We start from the raw sequence: 16,669 nt of genomic DNA on the forward strand, positions 1-16,669 counted from the left end.
GAGCTTACTTATGCAAGTTGCCCATAAAAACATCAAATCTTCCCTTAAGTTAAATTATATCCATATTTTCCCATCCATGAGCCTGTTAAACCTGCCACAGTAAACAAGATCAGTTTGATGCAGTCAGCTCCTAACAAGTCTGGGGTTGTTACTTATCAACCTAGTATCTTCTAAAAATAGTTCATTTGTTCCAATATATTTTTCCAGGAATTGAAATTACACCAACTGTTCCATAACTGCCCAGCTCATGTCTGTGGTTTTTGTCTCTTTTTTATTCTTTATTTATTAATTTCCTGATTTTTTTTCCTATTTATTTACTGTTCTGGAACCTTCACATTTCATAGCTTTCCACAATAATCAGTAGTGGTTCTGAGATAGCTAGACAAGTACTTCAGACAAACTGTATTAAAGAGAAAGCTAACTAAAAATATAGATATTGTTTTAAGTAAATGGCCCCTCCTGTTGTCTCCTTCCCCCCAAATGAGGTTCTTGATCCTATATTGTGTTTGGGGTTTTTTAACTAATATAATTAAATATTGAGCATTTCTTCATATGTTGGCTTCCTGCTTTAGCCAAGCTGCTGCCACTGCTCACTGGCAATTACAAATAAGTGGTTTCTATTTCTATCTTAATTTGACAGTCAACAGCCTTGAACCTTCTTGTGTCTGCACCCAGACTTGTGATCCTTCCTTTACAGAATTTTGTCTTGCAGAATTCTGGAAACTAAGCCAAACTGTCTTTTGATAAACTCAGTATAGACACAGCAGCTCAACTGTAAGTACTTTTCCAGATCTAGATTTATTCCCATAGTTCTTGTCTGAAACCTTTCCAAAGTTCAATAGTCTCAAATCTAAGTTCACAGAATAAATGTCAGGCATATGCTATATTCCCTAAATCTGAGCAAGGCTTCTGAGTGCCTTGACTTGCACCACGTCTGGTTACTGTGGTTACCACAGAATAAGAATGATGTACATGTGATTGCAGTGGAAGGTGAGCCTATGGCCAGAGTGATGCCAAGAGTCAAAACCAGAGCAGTGTCAAGATGGGAGAGTGAACAGTGAGCAGCTGGATATATCTGTGCCATCCTTACCAGCCCAGCCCAGTCTCAGGTACAGCCTTCTTCCTCCTTTGACCCATCCATCCACTGGCTCCAATCTGGTCTGCACCAAAGTCACCTTTATTTTGTTCTCTCCCTTGCAGCTCTAAGTGGCACCTCAGGGGTTTTTTATTCAAATAAACCTCTTCTAGGGGAGGTTATATGAACAAATAGAATGTCTCCTTCCTTGACAACCTACCTTTACTTGGCTCAGGAAGAGAGACAGAAAGGAGAGAATGCACAGGATCTGCAAGAGGACAATGGGAATTCACAGGTTTTTTTTGTAAAGCACACAATCCAGCTCCAAACCTACTGTAGTGAGAGGGACAACAAAATTAACCTGACGAGTGGACACTAAGCAAAGTTATTCAAACATAGCTGAGTTGCTGTGAGGGCTCAGAGGGCTAAGATGCGTGGGTGAGGATTTGAGGTCCCACTCAAAGGTTTTGTCACAGACTTAGCAGCACAAGAAGATGAATATGTTGCTTTTGGCAAAATGATTTTTAGCAGAAGAGACCAGAGTTTTAAAATGGAATTTTGGAGGTTCATGATAAATTCAGAACAAAAGTCACAACATCCTCACCCAGTGGATTTTGGTTCAGTAACTGACATTTTCTTTAGACAGAATGCACTATTTACATATATATATATATATATATATATGCTCCCATTTAGGGCATTTTTTGAATTGAACTCCTACAAGGGCTTACCATTCATTTAGGGTGTCCAAAAGGTGGTGAGATATAGTAAAAAATTGCCTATTTGCTGCTGTTGGAAAATACTAATGCAAAACCACAGAACACTTTAACAAATTATGTTGCTCCTCCATAATGGTACTTACTTCATCAGCCCTTCACCTTTATTCTGCATTAGTGTCTAGTAATTCTGGGTTTTGCCTGGAGCCAGGTCATCACCTGGTGTAAATTAGCTTAGCATTAATGAGGTATATGAAGTTTTGTCAGATGTCTGCAAGTGAAGGGTCACTTTTTGTCTAAGCTACTGCCTGCATGTATCTGCCCATTTGTTGTTTAGTTCCAGAACACTCTTACCTGTGCAGTTGTTTTTTTCCTGCTTAGGACACTTCTGCTCTACATCAAATACTTTCATTTTCTAGCTCACAAATGCAGACCTCCACAGAACAGCACATGGGATTTAAATACAACTCTTAGTTCCGGTCACATCCCAGTATGATCTGACCACTATGCCTGATCCTAAACCTTCAGTATCACAGTTCAGCCAGTATTAAACCTTCAATATAAATGAGCTTTCTCATGCTGTGGATAAATGTGGTTTGAAAAGACTGTCCAAAGGATTTTTTTATTATTTTTTTAAAGGAGGCTATCCTCTAAGCCAGTACTCCATCACCTATTATAAATGCTGTAAGTACAACGGCTGTGCTTCCCAGAGGAAACTTCTTTCAAGGGCAACAATGACTTTTCAAGAGGCTCTTGTTAAGCTATTCAGAAAACTCTGAAATTGTTACTGCTTGTTCATCCCAGTGATACTCTCAACAGTTTTGAAGTCCACTGTCTTATATCTCCTACTGCAAGACCTTTTGTGAACCCATAAGCAAGGTCAGCTTCCAGATCAGACAAGGAGACTTTATTTAGTCCAAGTCTTAAACTTCCAAGAGTGGAGGAGTTTTATTTGTACTGTCTACTAAGATACTAACTTAAAGTGTATTTACTGTTGTCTCTTTCTTTTACCAAGCAATTTTACTTAGCAAGTAACTTTCAAAAGTAGAGTTTTTCAATTAGTTTAGATCACCTCACCTTGCTCAGTTAAACCTTTTTTTTAGGCAGCTTTTCTGTCTATTCTCTTCATATATGAATAACACAATTATTCTATTGTTCTTTTATTTCATAAACAGATGATTGTAAAAACTGCTAGTAAGTATTAAGATCATGTATGAAAAAGGGTTTTGTAACAGATGTGGGTGCTTTTTATTGCTATTAAGAACAAATGCCTTAAAGAACACTTACAGATGGAAGTAAGGCTGCATGCTCATGCTATAGTTTATGTTGAACTTTGAACAAATGTATGTACCATGATAATTGTAATAGAGTGATTAAAAAGCCTTTCACAGTGAGTATGAGGCTAATTGTATGACCAGAATCCAGTTTTGCTAATCACCAATTACTATTGGTAAGTTTGGACTGCTTTTCCCCTTTCTGAAAGTGCCCTCAAGAAATCTTAGTGCCTCTTTAATATATAGTGAGCTTGATATACTCCATTTATCAGATCTGTGTTTCAAGTCTTGTACTTATAAAGTCTGTTTGCTCACACTCTTGAATGACCTTGGTCATTGCAGTTAAAACGGTTGTATAAGCAGTACTTGCCTGCATCTTTGCACAGGAGTCTGACCAAAAAAAATACCCATCTCCATATGGTAGAGAGTTAAAATTCTTTACAGGTGCTCACTTTTATTTTAATGTCATTTGATCTGAGATTCAAAACCCTTTTAAAATTGTGGTTTCTGTATGGGTTCCTAGAATACAAATGCTTTAGAGCATTCTGTGTGCTCTCACACTGGAGACATATGTGGACATAGGATATTTCACTTTAGCATATGCTCACCAGTGATCAAAGGAGAATGAGTAATTTTTGCCCACAAGTCCTCCTATTTCTGAAGTCAGTCTGGATTGAATAAGCCCCATTTCAATGCCTAAATGTCTTTGACTTTTGAAAATCTATCTCTGTTCCTTCCTAAACATTACATATTAAAGTGATTAGTTTTACCAAATTAATAAGATCTACAATTTTACAGGCTGGTTGCAAACAGGATTTAGTCCAGTGTAGGCCTGTTTGTGTTAGCTGAGAGGACTCTTCAGCATGCATTTCCACTGTGTTATCTGAGGCTACTCATATATCACAAGCTCCCCAGCTCTATAAATATTTTTGAGATTGATAGTAGGAATGTTCTTCTAATAGAGTGGGCAAGAAAAGATACACTATTTGTTGAGAGAATAAAAACATGTATTGGTCAAACTAAAGAGGAAATAATAGAATTATTTTGAAAACATTTAAAGAAGTGGAGAGGGAAAACAACTGCTGTGGACTTAAACTAGGACCATGTTTAAAAATCTGTACCACAAATTCAGCTTTCATAGCTTTCAGCTACATCGTACTTCATTAAAAAAGAAATGCCTGAAAGAAATTACTTCCTTAAGAAATACCTGATTCTAAGAGCCTTTATTTATGAAATAGTCTTCTAAGAAAAGTATCTTTAAAAAATTAGAAATATGCAGTTTAGTATGGACTATATAAGAAATTAGTAACATATTTCCTTCCTCCTCTTCCTGTTCAGGCACAAATATTTGACTGCAGTTGGGAAGTGTTAAAACTACCTTTTTATGAAAATGGATTCTTTGACAGATCAATCCATTAAAATACATCCCCCACACACTGAAATACACATTTTAGTAGGTAACTTCAAACCATCTTGAAGAATAAAGCTTTTTAACTGTGTTTACAGTCTTTGCTTTATAGAAGACCCTAAAGAAGTGCTTCCTAGCTTTCTTGCTAAATATTACACTTTGGTCTTCAACCCAAGCCCCTTCACAATAATGCATTTCCATTTCCAGAAAGCAGACCACCTTCCTTTTCCTGCCCTTCTCCGATGTCTTCATTGTTGGGACACTTCATATGCAGTGTCTTCACTAGTAACTGGCCCTGAAGGTTATTTTGAGGAAAGCTGAACCATACCTATCTTCCCTTCGCCCCTACCACAAATCTCTGCTAAAAAACATAGGAAGGAATGAGAGAGAATTTGATTTTTCTCCTTTCTTAAAAAAAAAGTGTTTGTTTAATATTTAAACCCTTTTCAGGTTTTTACTCTGCATCTGGTTATTTTTGTAAAAGGTGTATTCTAAACTCAGCATGTTCTCTAATGTATTTTGTTGGTTTTTTTGTTGTTTTTTTTTAACAAAATGCATCATTTTAATCTTTCATGTGGGAAAAATACCATATCTCGTGGAAACACTTCCGTATCAAACCATGAAATACTAAGTTTACTGCTCTCTAATGAATTTGATGCTGGGTTTATCTCAGAGAAACCTGAAGTCAAGTGGAAGGGTACATTTGTAGATGCATGAGGTAGTTTTTTTATTATGAGTTTGCTGGTGTTGTTGTTTTTTGTTTGTTTTTGAACAAGAGGCTGTTTCCATGCTATACAACTGCAACCTGAAGAGCATACCAAGAAGTGGATTATAGCTGTCTATGGAAAAGTAACTATTTCTGACAGGCATATAATGTAGCTGAGTAAGAACATAGACTACATAGCTTTGCAGGTAATTTAAAAATAACAGATAGTTCAGCTTCTCAGCTTAATTTCTCTTGAATGGGTATAGGAGATGTTGAATATTTAATGGATTTTTTAATATCGGTTACAGGCGACTAAACCAGAAAAAATCTACTAATCACGAGAACCTTTATTTCTGATGATGTGAGCTGTTTTGTGACTCCTCATTGCCATGATTCTAAAAACAATTTGCCAGGGCTGCGGGTTTTGCCATGTGCAAACACAGTATGGGGGGCACTTCTGGCAGTCAGGTTTCTTGCAGAGACCCCATGTCCCGAACGCCTCCGTGACTGATACATTTGCACTTCAGACACATGTTTGCTGGAGGTGCGTCCGCCTTGATTTGTATTTCTGTGCCGAAGTTTTCTAAGACGAGTCAACTTTTTCCTCTAATGCTACAACAAAAGCAGAAAAAGGTTGGTGTTTTTTGGTTTTTTTTTAAAAGCCAAACGACGGCTTCTTATTCCGGTACAAGCTTCCAGAAATTCTTGCTCTTCCCCTCCTCCACATTTGATTCTGCGAGACTTGCAGCGTACTGGGCTAGGGGCAGTTCCGTATTCCGTGATGTTCAGCCGACATTTGTAACTCGCCGGTCGGGGTAACTCACTGATCGTTTCGAATCTCGCTGATTGCGTTCCTTTGTGTCCCTAGTGCGAAATACAATTAACCCGCCGGGGGCTGTTCCCCGGGGACTTCCGTCAGCTGCCGCCTCCGTCGGGCCCGGCCATGACGCCAGGCCTGACGCTGCCGGTGCCCGGGCCCCAGCGGCTGGGCCCTGCAGGGGGCCGGGGCTGCTCGCTGCCGCCCCGCTTCCTCCCGGACAAGGCGGCCCCTCCCGCCCGCCCGCTCTCCATCCCAGCGCGGGAGGGGCACCGCTCCCTTCCCGGCGGAGCCCCTCGGCACATCGCGGGGCCGGGATGGGCCACGGGCATCGCTCCCCGCGGCCGGACCGGGCCGGTCCCGCTCGGGCCGGGGGGGTCCCGCACTCCCCGGCGGGGGCGGGGGCGCTCCGTGCCCGGGCGGGGCCGCGGGGCCGCCGGGAGCGGTGACGTGTCCCCGAGGCCCCGCCCCCTGTTAGGGTATATAAGGGGCGCCGCTCACGCTGTCGGTCTTTTCCGCTCCGGGTTTGCCGCCGTCGCCGAGCAGGTGAGGCGCGTCCGCAGGGCCAGGCCGCGCTCGCCCCAGAGGCCCGGCCAGCGCCCAGCTGGGCTGTAGTGAGGGTCGAGGGGAGGAGGAGGGAGGGGGCGGCAGGGGCTGCCGGCGGGAACCGGGGCGGACGAACGGACGGGCAGGGAAGCAGGGGGCGGCGGGATGGCGGCGCATCGTCCTCCTCCGTTACCATGTGCACACCCACGATGTCAGGGCTGAGGTGGGGGGAGCAGCGTGTTCGGACGGACGTGGGGCAGGAGGCGCCTGACAGCCTCCCCTTACGCCCCGGGGGCAGCGGCGCGGGGCCGTGCGGGGACCGTCGGGGGCCGGCGGCGGATGCCGTCGGGGGGAGGGCGGCCGGGGCACGAGTGAAAAGATGGCCGCTCGCCTTGCCTGCCCGCCGCCAGCGCCACAAAATGGAGGACGCGGCGGCCCGGGCGGGGTGAGTCACACAAAGGAGCGGGGCGGCCCCGCCCTCCGCGCTGCCCGCCGGGCCCGCTCCTCGCCGCCCCGCGCCCCGGCCACCGCCGCCGGGGTAACTCGAGCCCGGGGAGGGGGCGACGCGAGGGGCGCTCCGAGGGGCCCCCGGCCCGCCCGCCTCGCTCCTCCCCTCCCCCGGCGGGGCGGGGCCGCCATCCCGGCCGGGACGCCCCGCATGTGGCGCCGCCATCGCTGCCCCTAGGCCCGGCCCGAGGCGTAACCAGCTTTTTTCTGGGGAACTTACAGGTGTCCATTCTCTTTTGCCGAAAGAAAAAAACTCAACAACCAAAATGGGAAAGGAGAAGACCCATATCAACATCGTTGTCATCGGCCACGTCGATTCTGGCAAGTCCACCACCACCGGCCATCTCATCTACAAATGTGGAGGCATCGACAAGAGAACCATCGAGAAGTTCGAGAAGGAAGCAGCTGAGGTGCGTGGGCCCGTAGCAGCCAGCAAAATTCCGGGCTGCGGGAATGAATAGACCCTTAATTGAAAAGCGAGCCTGCAGAGCGTTCAGTGGCCACGGGGAGGCGGCTTGGTGGCCCCAGGAGCTGAACAAGTGGCTCAGTGTTGCGTGGCCACAGGGCGGCAGCTGCGGTGCACTTGTCCCTGAGGTAGAACAAGTGTTCAGTCTGCCCTTGTGTTAGCTACAGAAACTCAGATTGTGAAATGTAGAATAAGTGAAGGAAAAGTTACATACTAATAGTAACATCTGGAATCAAGTTAAATGACTGGATTCAAACTGCATAGAAAAAAGTTGGTCTATTGAGGTCTACTTTGAAAAACGGAGTATTACTGATACTGTCTTTTTCTGTGTAATAACAGCACAGGTAATAAGAACATTATAAAATAAAACTTGGCAAATGTTGAGCAGAGTGGCGGTTAAAGTGTTGATTATTGCAAGGATTGAAGTACTAAGAGGACCTCAAATTGCAGAGGATACTTAATAGTTGGACTCAGGCTCAAGAGCTCTATCATAAAGATGCATTAGTGAAATTAACAAGCTGTCAGGGAGTCTGAGCTGTCAGCAGGTTCAATAAGGTTCAACAGTTGGCATCTCTCACCAGTAGTGCCAAGCATATCTAGTTGCTTGGTTTATGAGCAGCCATGTTTTTCAGTGTTTAGCCAGTTACTATTATTAGATTGCGTGATCTTTCTGAATTAATTGCAGATATAGAACTCTTTTTTCTTTTAATGGGAATCAAGCACTGTTCTTTTTGTAACCGTAGATGGGCAAAGGTTCCTTCAAGTATGCCTGGGTCTTGGACAAGCTGAAGGCTGAACGTGAGCGTGGTATCACCATTGATATTTCCCTGTGGAAATTTGAAACAAGCAAATACTACGTCACCATCATTGATGCTCCTGGACACAGAGACTTCATTAAAAACATGATTACTGGAACTTCTCAGGTATGTAAAGAAAGTAGGATTTGGGGGTTCAGGAAGGTTGTTCCTTGGTTGCTATGAGGGGTTCCTGTAGTACTTTGACATACACACAAGAATTATAGTGAGGGTTTGTTTTTTTCTTTTCAAAGGCTGATTGTGCTGTCCTGATCGTTGCTGCTGGTGTTGGTGAGTTTGAGGCTGGTATTTCCAAGAACGGGCAGACCCGTGAGCATGCCCTTCTGGCCTACACCCTGGGTGTGAAACAGCTGATTGTTGGTGTCAACAAGATGGATTCCACTGAGCCACCCTACAGCCAGAAGAGATACGAAGAGATTGTCAAGGAAGTCAGCACTTACATCAAGAAGATTGGCTACAACCCAGAGACTGTGGCTTTCGTGCCAATTTCTGGTTGGAATGGTGACAACATGCTGGAGCCTAGCTCTAATGTAGGTTTGGCATTTATTTCTGTTATGGCATGGAACTGTGGAGACTGCTAAGACCAATTCTCTGCAATGATAAAATGCACGTGTTTTTTAATAGTTACGTTTGGGAAGTGCAAGGTCCAAGATAAATCTTAGCACTTAAGAAAATTTTTACTCTGTAACAGTAAATTGAGATAATGCTAAGAGATACTGCTTGTGGTTTTTCAGCACCATTAAATTTGGCAGTGAGACTAACCTGAGTTTGTTTTCATTACAGATGCCCTGGTTCAAGGGATGGAAGATCACCCGTAAGGACGGCAGTGCCAGCGGAACCACCCTGCTTGAAGCCCTGGACTGCATCCTGCCACCAACTCGTCCAACTGACAAACCCCTGCGTCTGCCTCTTCAGGATGTCTACAAAATCGGCGGTATGTGTTCTCTGGAATGCTGCTCGTGTGCCAGCAGCAGATGATCTATGGGCCAGAAACGCAGGCGTTTGCCCAAGAGCTGCTTTTCCAAGTCAGAAATTTAAATTCTTGTCTCAAGTGGGTTTTTTCCCCAATAAGGGCATATATTCACTAAGCTGAATAATACTGTTGTTGCTTTTTGCAGGCATTGGTACTGTACCAGTTGGCCGTGTGGAAACAGGTGTTCTGAAGCCAGGCATGGTGGTTACATTTGCCCCAGTCAATGTAACAACTGAAGTGAAATCTGTGGAGATGCACCACGAAGCCCTGAGTGAAGCTCTGCCTGGTGACAACGTTGGCTTCAATGTTAAGAACGTGTCTGTGAAGGATGTTCGCCGTGGGAATGTTGCTGGTGACAGCAAGAATGACCCTCCCATGGAAGCTGCTGGCTTCACTGCACAGGTATGTTATGCAGCTCTTCAGGGATGTTGGGAATGTAGCTCTGTATTCCAAAGTAGAAGTCTTGTTAGGCTAAGCTGTAAAGCAACATAGAGGGTTGTATTTTGAGTTCTGTTTGATTGAAGAAAATCTCATTAATTCCTTGGCTTTGTAAGAACATTACAGTGTTCAAATTACTCCTTCTAACTTGGCTTTCTTTGTTTCTTAGGTCATTATCCTGAACCACCCTGGCCAAATCAGTGCTGGCTATGCCCCTGTGCTGGATTGCCATACTGCTCACATTGCATGCAAATTTGCTGAGCTTAAGGAGAAGATTGATCGTCGTTCTGGCAAGAAGCTGGAGGATGGCCCCAAATTCCTGAAATCTGGAGATGCTGCCATCGTTGATATGATCCCTGGCAAACCCATGTGTGTTGAGAGCTTCTCTGATTATCCTCCTCTCGGTAAGGCATCTCACATTAATGCTGGTCTCTGGAAAAGACACTCCTTGATTTCTAGTGTTGGGATGCAGTGTGTTCTGTGAGACACTGATTAAGGCTGGGACTTAAAACTGTGAAGTGGAACCAGGATCTTACTGGTACAGGGAGAGAAACTCCAGAGAAAAGTCATTCCCGGTCTGGTTCCAGAGCAGCGCTGGCCCATTTGTACCAGTGTGTGTGTTGCCACTGTGCAGCAGATTGGGCTGGGAGTCAGCAGCACAGACAAAAGTCATGAATTCGTGTTTTTGCTTTCAGGTCGTTTTGCCGTGCGTGACATGAGGCAGACGGTCGCTGTTGGTGTCATCAAGGCAGTTGACAAGAAGGCTGGAGGAGCTGGCAAGGTCACAAAGTCTGCCCAGAAGGCCCAGAAGGCTAAATGAAAATTCTGTACACCAGCTGCCACCTCAGTCTTAACCAGTGGTGGAAGAACGGTCTCAGAACTGTTTGTCTCAATTGGCCATTTAAGTTTAATAGCGAAAGACTGGTTAATGATTACAATGCATCGTAAAAGCTTCAGAAGGAAAGGAATGTTTGTGGACCATTTGTTTCGTGGCAGTTTAAGTTATTAGTCTTTAAAATCGATAAATTTTTTAAAATGGAAACTTGACCAAAAATCTGTCACAGAATTTTGAGACCATTAAAACAGAAGTTCAATGCTATGTCTCTGTGTTCTTTGGGTTAATGTTAAGTTTATGGTAAAACTTATATCTAGTCATGGTGGGATAAGAAAGGATAGTTATTAATTAAATACGTTCAGAAGTTGCAAAGCAAATACTCAAAATTATCTGTTTCTGAAAAGTAGAACGAAGTTAATCTACAGGTTTACTTTTAAACTGATCTAAGCCTTAACTTTCCTGGTGCTTTTTTCAAAAACTGGTTTTAGATTAGATTGCACGAATACCAGGTAACAATTAACAGTGTTTTCGTGCATTCTGTGAAGCACTGAGTAAACCAAGAAAAGTCTACATGGAGAAGAAAAAAATGAACACGTTTAACCTTAAAAAAAACCATAAAGAATCCTATGTTGGGTTTCCAACATTTCGTACAGTGATTTTTCTAGTCAAAAGCAGAACCAGATTTTTTTTCCTGAGAAACATGTTGTGTAGATCTTCAAAAATAAAACACTTTTACATAGATGTTTTCTAATATATAGTAAGATGTTTAATAGCTAAATATGAAACTTCTGTCTAGAATTACACTTTGATTCAATCTGAGTGACTCGCCATTGTAGCCTGCACCAAATGGCACAGTGGGACAAGGTGTGCCTGCTATCCTTTTAACAACAGGGTGAAAATTTGGATGAAACAGTTAAAAGGGACTTTGGTATCTAGTCCAAACTTACTAATAATCAGTAGACAACCCCAAGTTAAATGTTCTGGGTTATAAGAACACCAGCTGTAATTATTAGGAATTCTGGCATAGAAGCCTTGCTTCAAATTGGTAAATGGGGGCAAGCAGTTAATGGATAATCAGAGCTGACTTGCATAATGGTGCAGCTGTTTTACTAACCTTTCACATGATTTCCCCACAGCATCCCCAGGATAGGTCAAAAGGAATTGGTATCTGTAAGGGAGTCGTTCCATTACACCAGTATGTTTGTTCTGCCTGAAATGGCTGTATTATCTGTGTTCTGTTTTCCTTTCCTTCTCCAGCTGTGTGCTTGCTCTGCAGGAACTCATATCTGTACTGCTTGGATAGGTCTGAACTGCTGGTACTTGTTTTCATGCTCTTTGTCTGGATCTTTTCTCCTTTTCTGCTCACCTTCTGTGTCTTAACTGCAGTGGAATCTTGGAGCATTACATACTGATTTTGAAGGTACAGTGGAAGCAAAGGCTAGAGAGGCATTGCAGGCTCTGTAATTCAGTAAAGAAATCTCTGCTGCCTAAATTTGCTTCTGGAGGTTTGTTGGGGTCACCAGGGCAACAGGAAGTGCATAACTTCAAAATGGAGGCAGACCTACTGTTGCCATAATAAAGCTTGAAGTGTCTTGCCAAATCTTAGCATGCTTTTCAGTTAAACCGATAAATATTTTCCAAGAGGCTTTGGTCAGACTGGTTCAGCTGAGTTCTGATCTGGATGAAAAGCAAAGCAGCTTTGGCACAGGCTGCCTTCAGCATGGCTCTGCGTTCCTCAGATTTCCTTCACATTCCTTTGTTAGGCGCAGGATGTTTGGTTTGGCCGGCCTGGGGCTGGATATGCAACACCCAGTCTGGAGTGCCTCTGCACGTTGCACAGGGCTGTCTGCAGCTGTGTGTGCCTGCTCCATGCTAGTTTGGAAATGGGCTTGTAGTGAGCAACTCATTCAAATCCTTAGGGAAAATAAGGTGTGACCCAGCAGTGCAGTGCTCAGTGCTCTATTGCAAGAGGCCCTTGGGTCAGCTGTGCATAGATCAGATCAGCTGCCAGAGCTGCTGGGAGGCTGGGTCAGGGTAAAATGGCCCGGCTTGAGAGCAGGACAAGAGTCAGTTGCATAGGTTATGGCAGAGGGACTGGTTAGGAAAACACCCCTAAATAACACTATTGCATCTAACAACTTCATGTGAGCAGCAAAACATTGGGAATGCTCTGCCTGCAATACTAGCAATTGCTTTCATGTACTTTAAACCTACATTTTACTAATTTGGTTTTCTTTCTTTTTTACTTTAACTTTTATAAACTAGATTTGCTTTCTATGCACTAATGTTAATGCCATCTCAGTTCTTTTCTTAATCTGACTACCTGGGGAAATTGTTAGACTTTTGTAAACAAAATTTGGGAATAAAACTACTTCGATCAAACTTTTAATAAATGTTCTTAGTTGAGAACTGTATTTGTCTTCTGACTGCTTATTTCTTTAAGCAACTTTTACAGCTGTCCTTAACTCTTTCCTCACTGTCCTGCAATGCTGGTGGTGTTCATGCAGAGGTGTGACAGCATGCTGGTGTGGTGATGGAGCCAGCTCTGAAGGCAGAAAACTGGCTGGAGTCTTGCATTTGTGAATGTTTCCTTTCTAGTTGTTGATGAATGTTTTGTCCAGAGGACTTTAGATACACAGAAATATTCCAGAAATGTGTGTGGCGAGGAAGTGGGGGACAGAGAGGACAAAGGCTGATTGGTCTTTGTAGGAAAATGGAGCAGTGCAGTCACAGCTGATACCACTAAGTACTTCTTGCTCAGTGTTGGCTGCCTAGGTGGATAGTTCAGGCTGGAATAAAATGGCTGTGCTCAGACTACTGCCCAGAGACATTTTAATTATATCTCAGATCAGTTTGTACAAGGCTAATAACTGGAAAAACTTACTTTACTGAAATTGCAAATGAAAGACTCATTCACATTCTAAATTTAGCTGTCTCAGTATGTTTTGAAAGGTATTGACAAATTTTGGAAAATATTTTCTGTAAATGCATACTTTAAATTTTAGATACGGTCAAGATAAACCATGTAAAAACAAACTTTACTGTACAGGGATATTCCATTCCTCACTGGTGCTAAATGATTATCTGTTTAAGAACCATGTAAATTCAGTCTGATAAACACAACCCACCTGGTTTTAATTTCTATTAGTTCTATGTTTATGTAGTGCCCAGAGGGAGGCTGGGGCTGGAGGACGCTGTGGCAGAGCTGATAAGCTGCCTCACCAACAGCACCCTGGGGGACCCTGAGCACCTCTGAGTGCTGCTCAAAGCATTTGTTTCACCCAGGGCTCCTTTCCTACAAAAATTCACTCACACATTTCACTGCAAGTTGTAAATTCCTGACAGTATTAACACCTTTGAATTTATTAGTTTCAATAACTCAAAGTTTTCATGTCATCTGATTGCACCAAGCAGTACTTCCTGTCTGGGAATTTCGTCTTCTGAAACTGCAAATCTTAAATAATATCCAAACCATAAGCTAAACAGAGGAATAAACTCTGACCATGGAAGATAATACTGGGCAAAATTACCTTTCTCTTGCAATGCTGCTCCTGCTTACCAAGGAGAGGCCAGAAACCACCTCAGGAGAAAGAAAAGGGCACCTGGGGTACAAAAGAGCTGAAGAAAAATCTTGATATTAAAACTGTATTGGCTTCCAAGGTACAGAAGCTGTGGATTTTTAGCCCTTTCTGGGTCCTCTTTAGTCACTTCAGATTATTTCTGCATTATAAGTCAATTACATTGTTGCCTGCTTTTTTAAAAATCAGGTTACTTTCCCTGGCTACCTATCAGTAGTTCTTTAATCCTTTAATGTTTCAAATATTTACACAACATAATTCAAATCTGCCAGCTTCTCTGTACTGGTAAGGTCGCAGCTGAACCCATATTTTCCTTGGAAGATGCTGAGTGAGGTATTGAGGGAAGGTGGAAATCAGAGTGGGATGCTCTGATGAGGGATCTCTGGCCTCTGGGTGGGGACATGGTGGGGCAGTGGTGGGGTGCACACAGGCTGTCAGCCAAGGAGCTACAATCTGTGCGGGTTTTGCTTATTTCTTCCTTTAAAAAAGCAAAACAAGTAGGAAGGTAGCCAAGCTTCCATTGGTGAATCATCCCCATGGGCCAAGCATGTGATTTTAAGGATGCAGTAGCAATAGGTTTGCCCTGTGTAGGTTTGCTGAGGTACTTGCTAAGTCTTTCTTCTGGCTCTTCTTAGCAAAGCAATCCAGAGCCCTGGGCATCCTCCTGCAAGGGCACCTGCTACCTCAGGCTCAGCACAAACACTAGTCCTTGGGTTAACATGCTAATTTTTTTGCCTTACATAGTCACTGGAAATGAGCAGAGCCAGCTCACCCCTAACTCAGGGCCCTGCCTGCCCTGCCAGCAGCAGTCACAGTCGCATTTTCCCTTTCAGCCCAGTAAAATCTGGATTATTTAATACAAAGGGAAGAGCCACAGCGTTTCCCCAGCCCAGGTGCCTGTTCTGCAGAGATCAGCACAGCTGGCAAAGCTGCTCACTCCAAACCTGCACAGAGATGGAAAGGCACCACAAATGTCCCCTCCTGGAGGGGCTTGATAGCAGGTAAAGCTGAAATTAAAAGGAAGCTTCAGGTTCCTCTTATCTGCAGCCACCTGGGCACTTCTTAAGCAAAATGCCCTTTTTTTTGTTCCATATATATATATATATATAAAAATATATATATATACACACACACATGCACACCTATATATATGTTATATATATATATATATGTTATATATATAACATTGCATACATCTACATAATTTAATAAGGTATCTAATTTTTTTTTTATAATTGCCACCACCAGACTCCTTAAAATCTGCAATTCCTATTTTGAAGCTGGATTCTAAGCTAATTCCTCAGTAAAAAAATTTAAATGCCCCCAAATGAATTAATATTTAGTTATTGATAAGTTATTATTTTTATACATATTATGATTTTTATATTATTTGTTATATATAGTTCTTATAATTAAATATTTCATTAATATTTAATAAATATTTAGTTTATAAGCTAGGCTGTGGTTCTGCTGATAGGACATGAGTATTTTGGATAAGGAGACATAGGATTGTTGGTGTTGACTTGTCTCCATGTTTAACAAGTCCTCTAATAGCCTTTTCCAGAGGGAATAAAGGAAGGAACAGATGAATTTAAATGTAATTATAAGTTTTTATGACTGACATTACTAGTAACAGTAACTAATGTCACAGAGCCTCCTGCTAAAGCGCTTTTATAGATTACAATACCCTAATTCTTTGGAGAAGGAGGGGGTGTATATATGTGGCCTGGGAGTGGGAGAAGAAAAACCACCCTGAACAGGGGCTCTGCTCTACTGCAGTCACTTCCTTGTGAGGGAAATTCCTGCAGCTCATTCCTGGGCACGCATTCCCCGGGCAGCTACACACGTGGCACAGCCAAGGAGAGCTCAGGTCACTGCTGGTGACGTGACCACTCTGCTCAGAGCAGCCACTTCCAGCTCCTGCCTGACACCCACCACTGTCCCCCAGCCAGCTCTGGGCCAGTGTCACCAGGCCACCACTGTCACCTGCCCACCTGGCCAAAGTCTCCCGAGATGCAGCGGGACAAGGACAATGCAGCTGGCTCTCTGAAGTGCCAGCTCAGCATTACCAGGCACAGCAGCTGTTCCACTTGTGACTCCAAAATCCTGTGCATGTGTGACACAGGCCACCATCTGGTCATGCACGGCAATTTTCAAGCTAAACCACGGTACACTGGGAGGGAAGCAAGTGGTCACGAGGCTGTTGTCACCTCCCCTCTCTTCTTGCTGCCCTGTAAGGCAGAGTGAGCTCATTTCCCACCTGGCTCCGTGCCTGCTCTTCAGTTAACCACATCCAGCACTAAGACACTTGGAACAAGAGCAGCCTGTGCTTATCAGTCTCCAGCTGTGCCTGAGAATGTCCCTCCTGGGGCTCGTGCTGGGAGCTGCAGCTGATGCCAGGCAGGAACACCTTCACCCCTCACTCACTCCTCCTGTCTCCACTGCATCCCGGGCTCTTGCTGAGCCGTGCTCCCTTGCAGCCCACCCGGGTGGCTCTGCCAGCCACTCCTGCAGG

The 16,669-nt window shown here is 43.7% G+C and overlaps 1 protein-coding gene across 2 annotated transcripts; it reads left to right on the forward strand.

Moving 5' to 3' along the window:
- The first annotated feature begins 6,325 nt into the window (after nt 1-6,325).
- Nucleotides 6,326-10,840, forward strand: EEF1A1 (eukaryotic translation elongation factor 1 alpha 1). Of its 2 annotated transcripts, none has more exons than XM_059468583.1 (8): nt 6,326-6,542; nt 7,272-7,459; nt 8,259-8,438; nt 8,564-8,860; nt 9,114-9,264; nt 9,449-9,705; nt 9,911-10,145; nt 10,437-10,840. In XM_059468583.1, the coding sequence occupies exons 2-8, from the start codon at nt 7,316-7,318 to the stop codon at nt 10,559-10,561; spliced, it is 1,389 nt and encodes a 462-aa protein (XP_059324566.1). In that variant the 5' UTR covers nt 6,326-6,542; nt 7,272-7,315; the 3' UTR covers nt 10,562-10,840. The 2 variants fall into 2 exon arrangements, with proteins under 2 accessions (XP_059324566.1, XP_059324567.1); XM_059468584.1 differs by having other exon boundaries at nt 6,508-6,542; nt 7,296-7,459.
- Nucleotides 10,841-16,669: the final 5,829 nt, after the last annotated feature.

Source organism: Ammospiza nelsoni, chromosome 3 (genome assembly GCF_027579445.1).
Source record: "Ammospiza nelsoni isolate bAmmNel1 chromosome 3, bAmmNel1.pri, whole genome shotgun sequence".
Lineage (NCBI taxonomy): Eukaryota > Metazoa > Chordata > Aves > Passeriformes > Passerellidae > Ammospiza > Ammospiza nelsoni.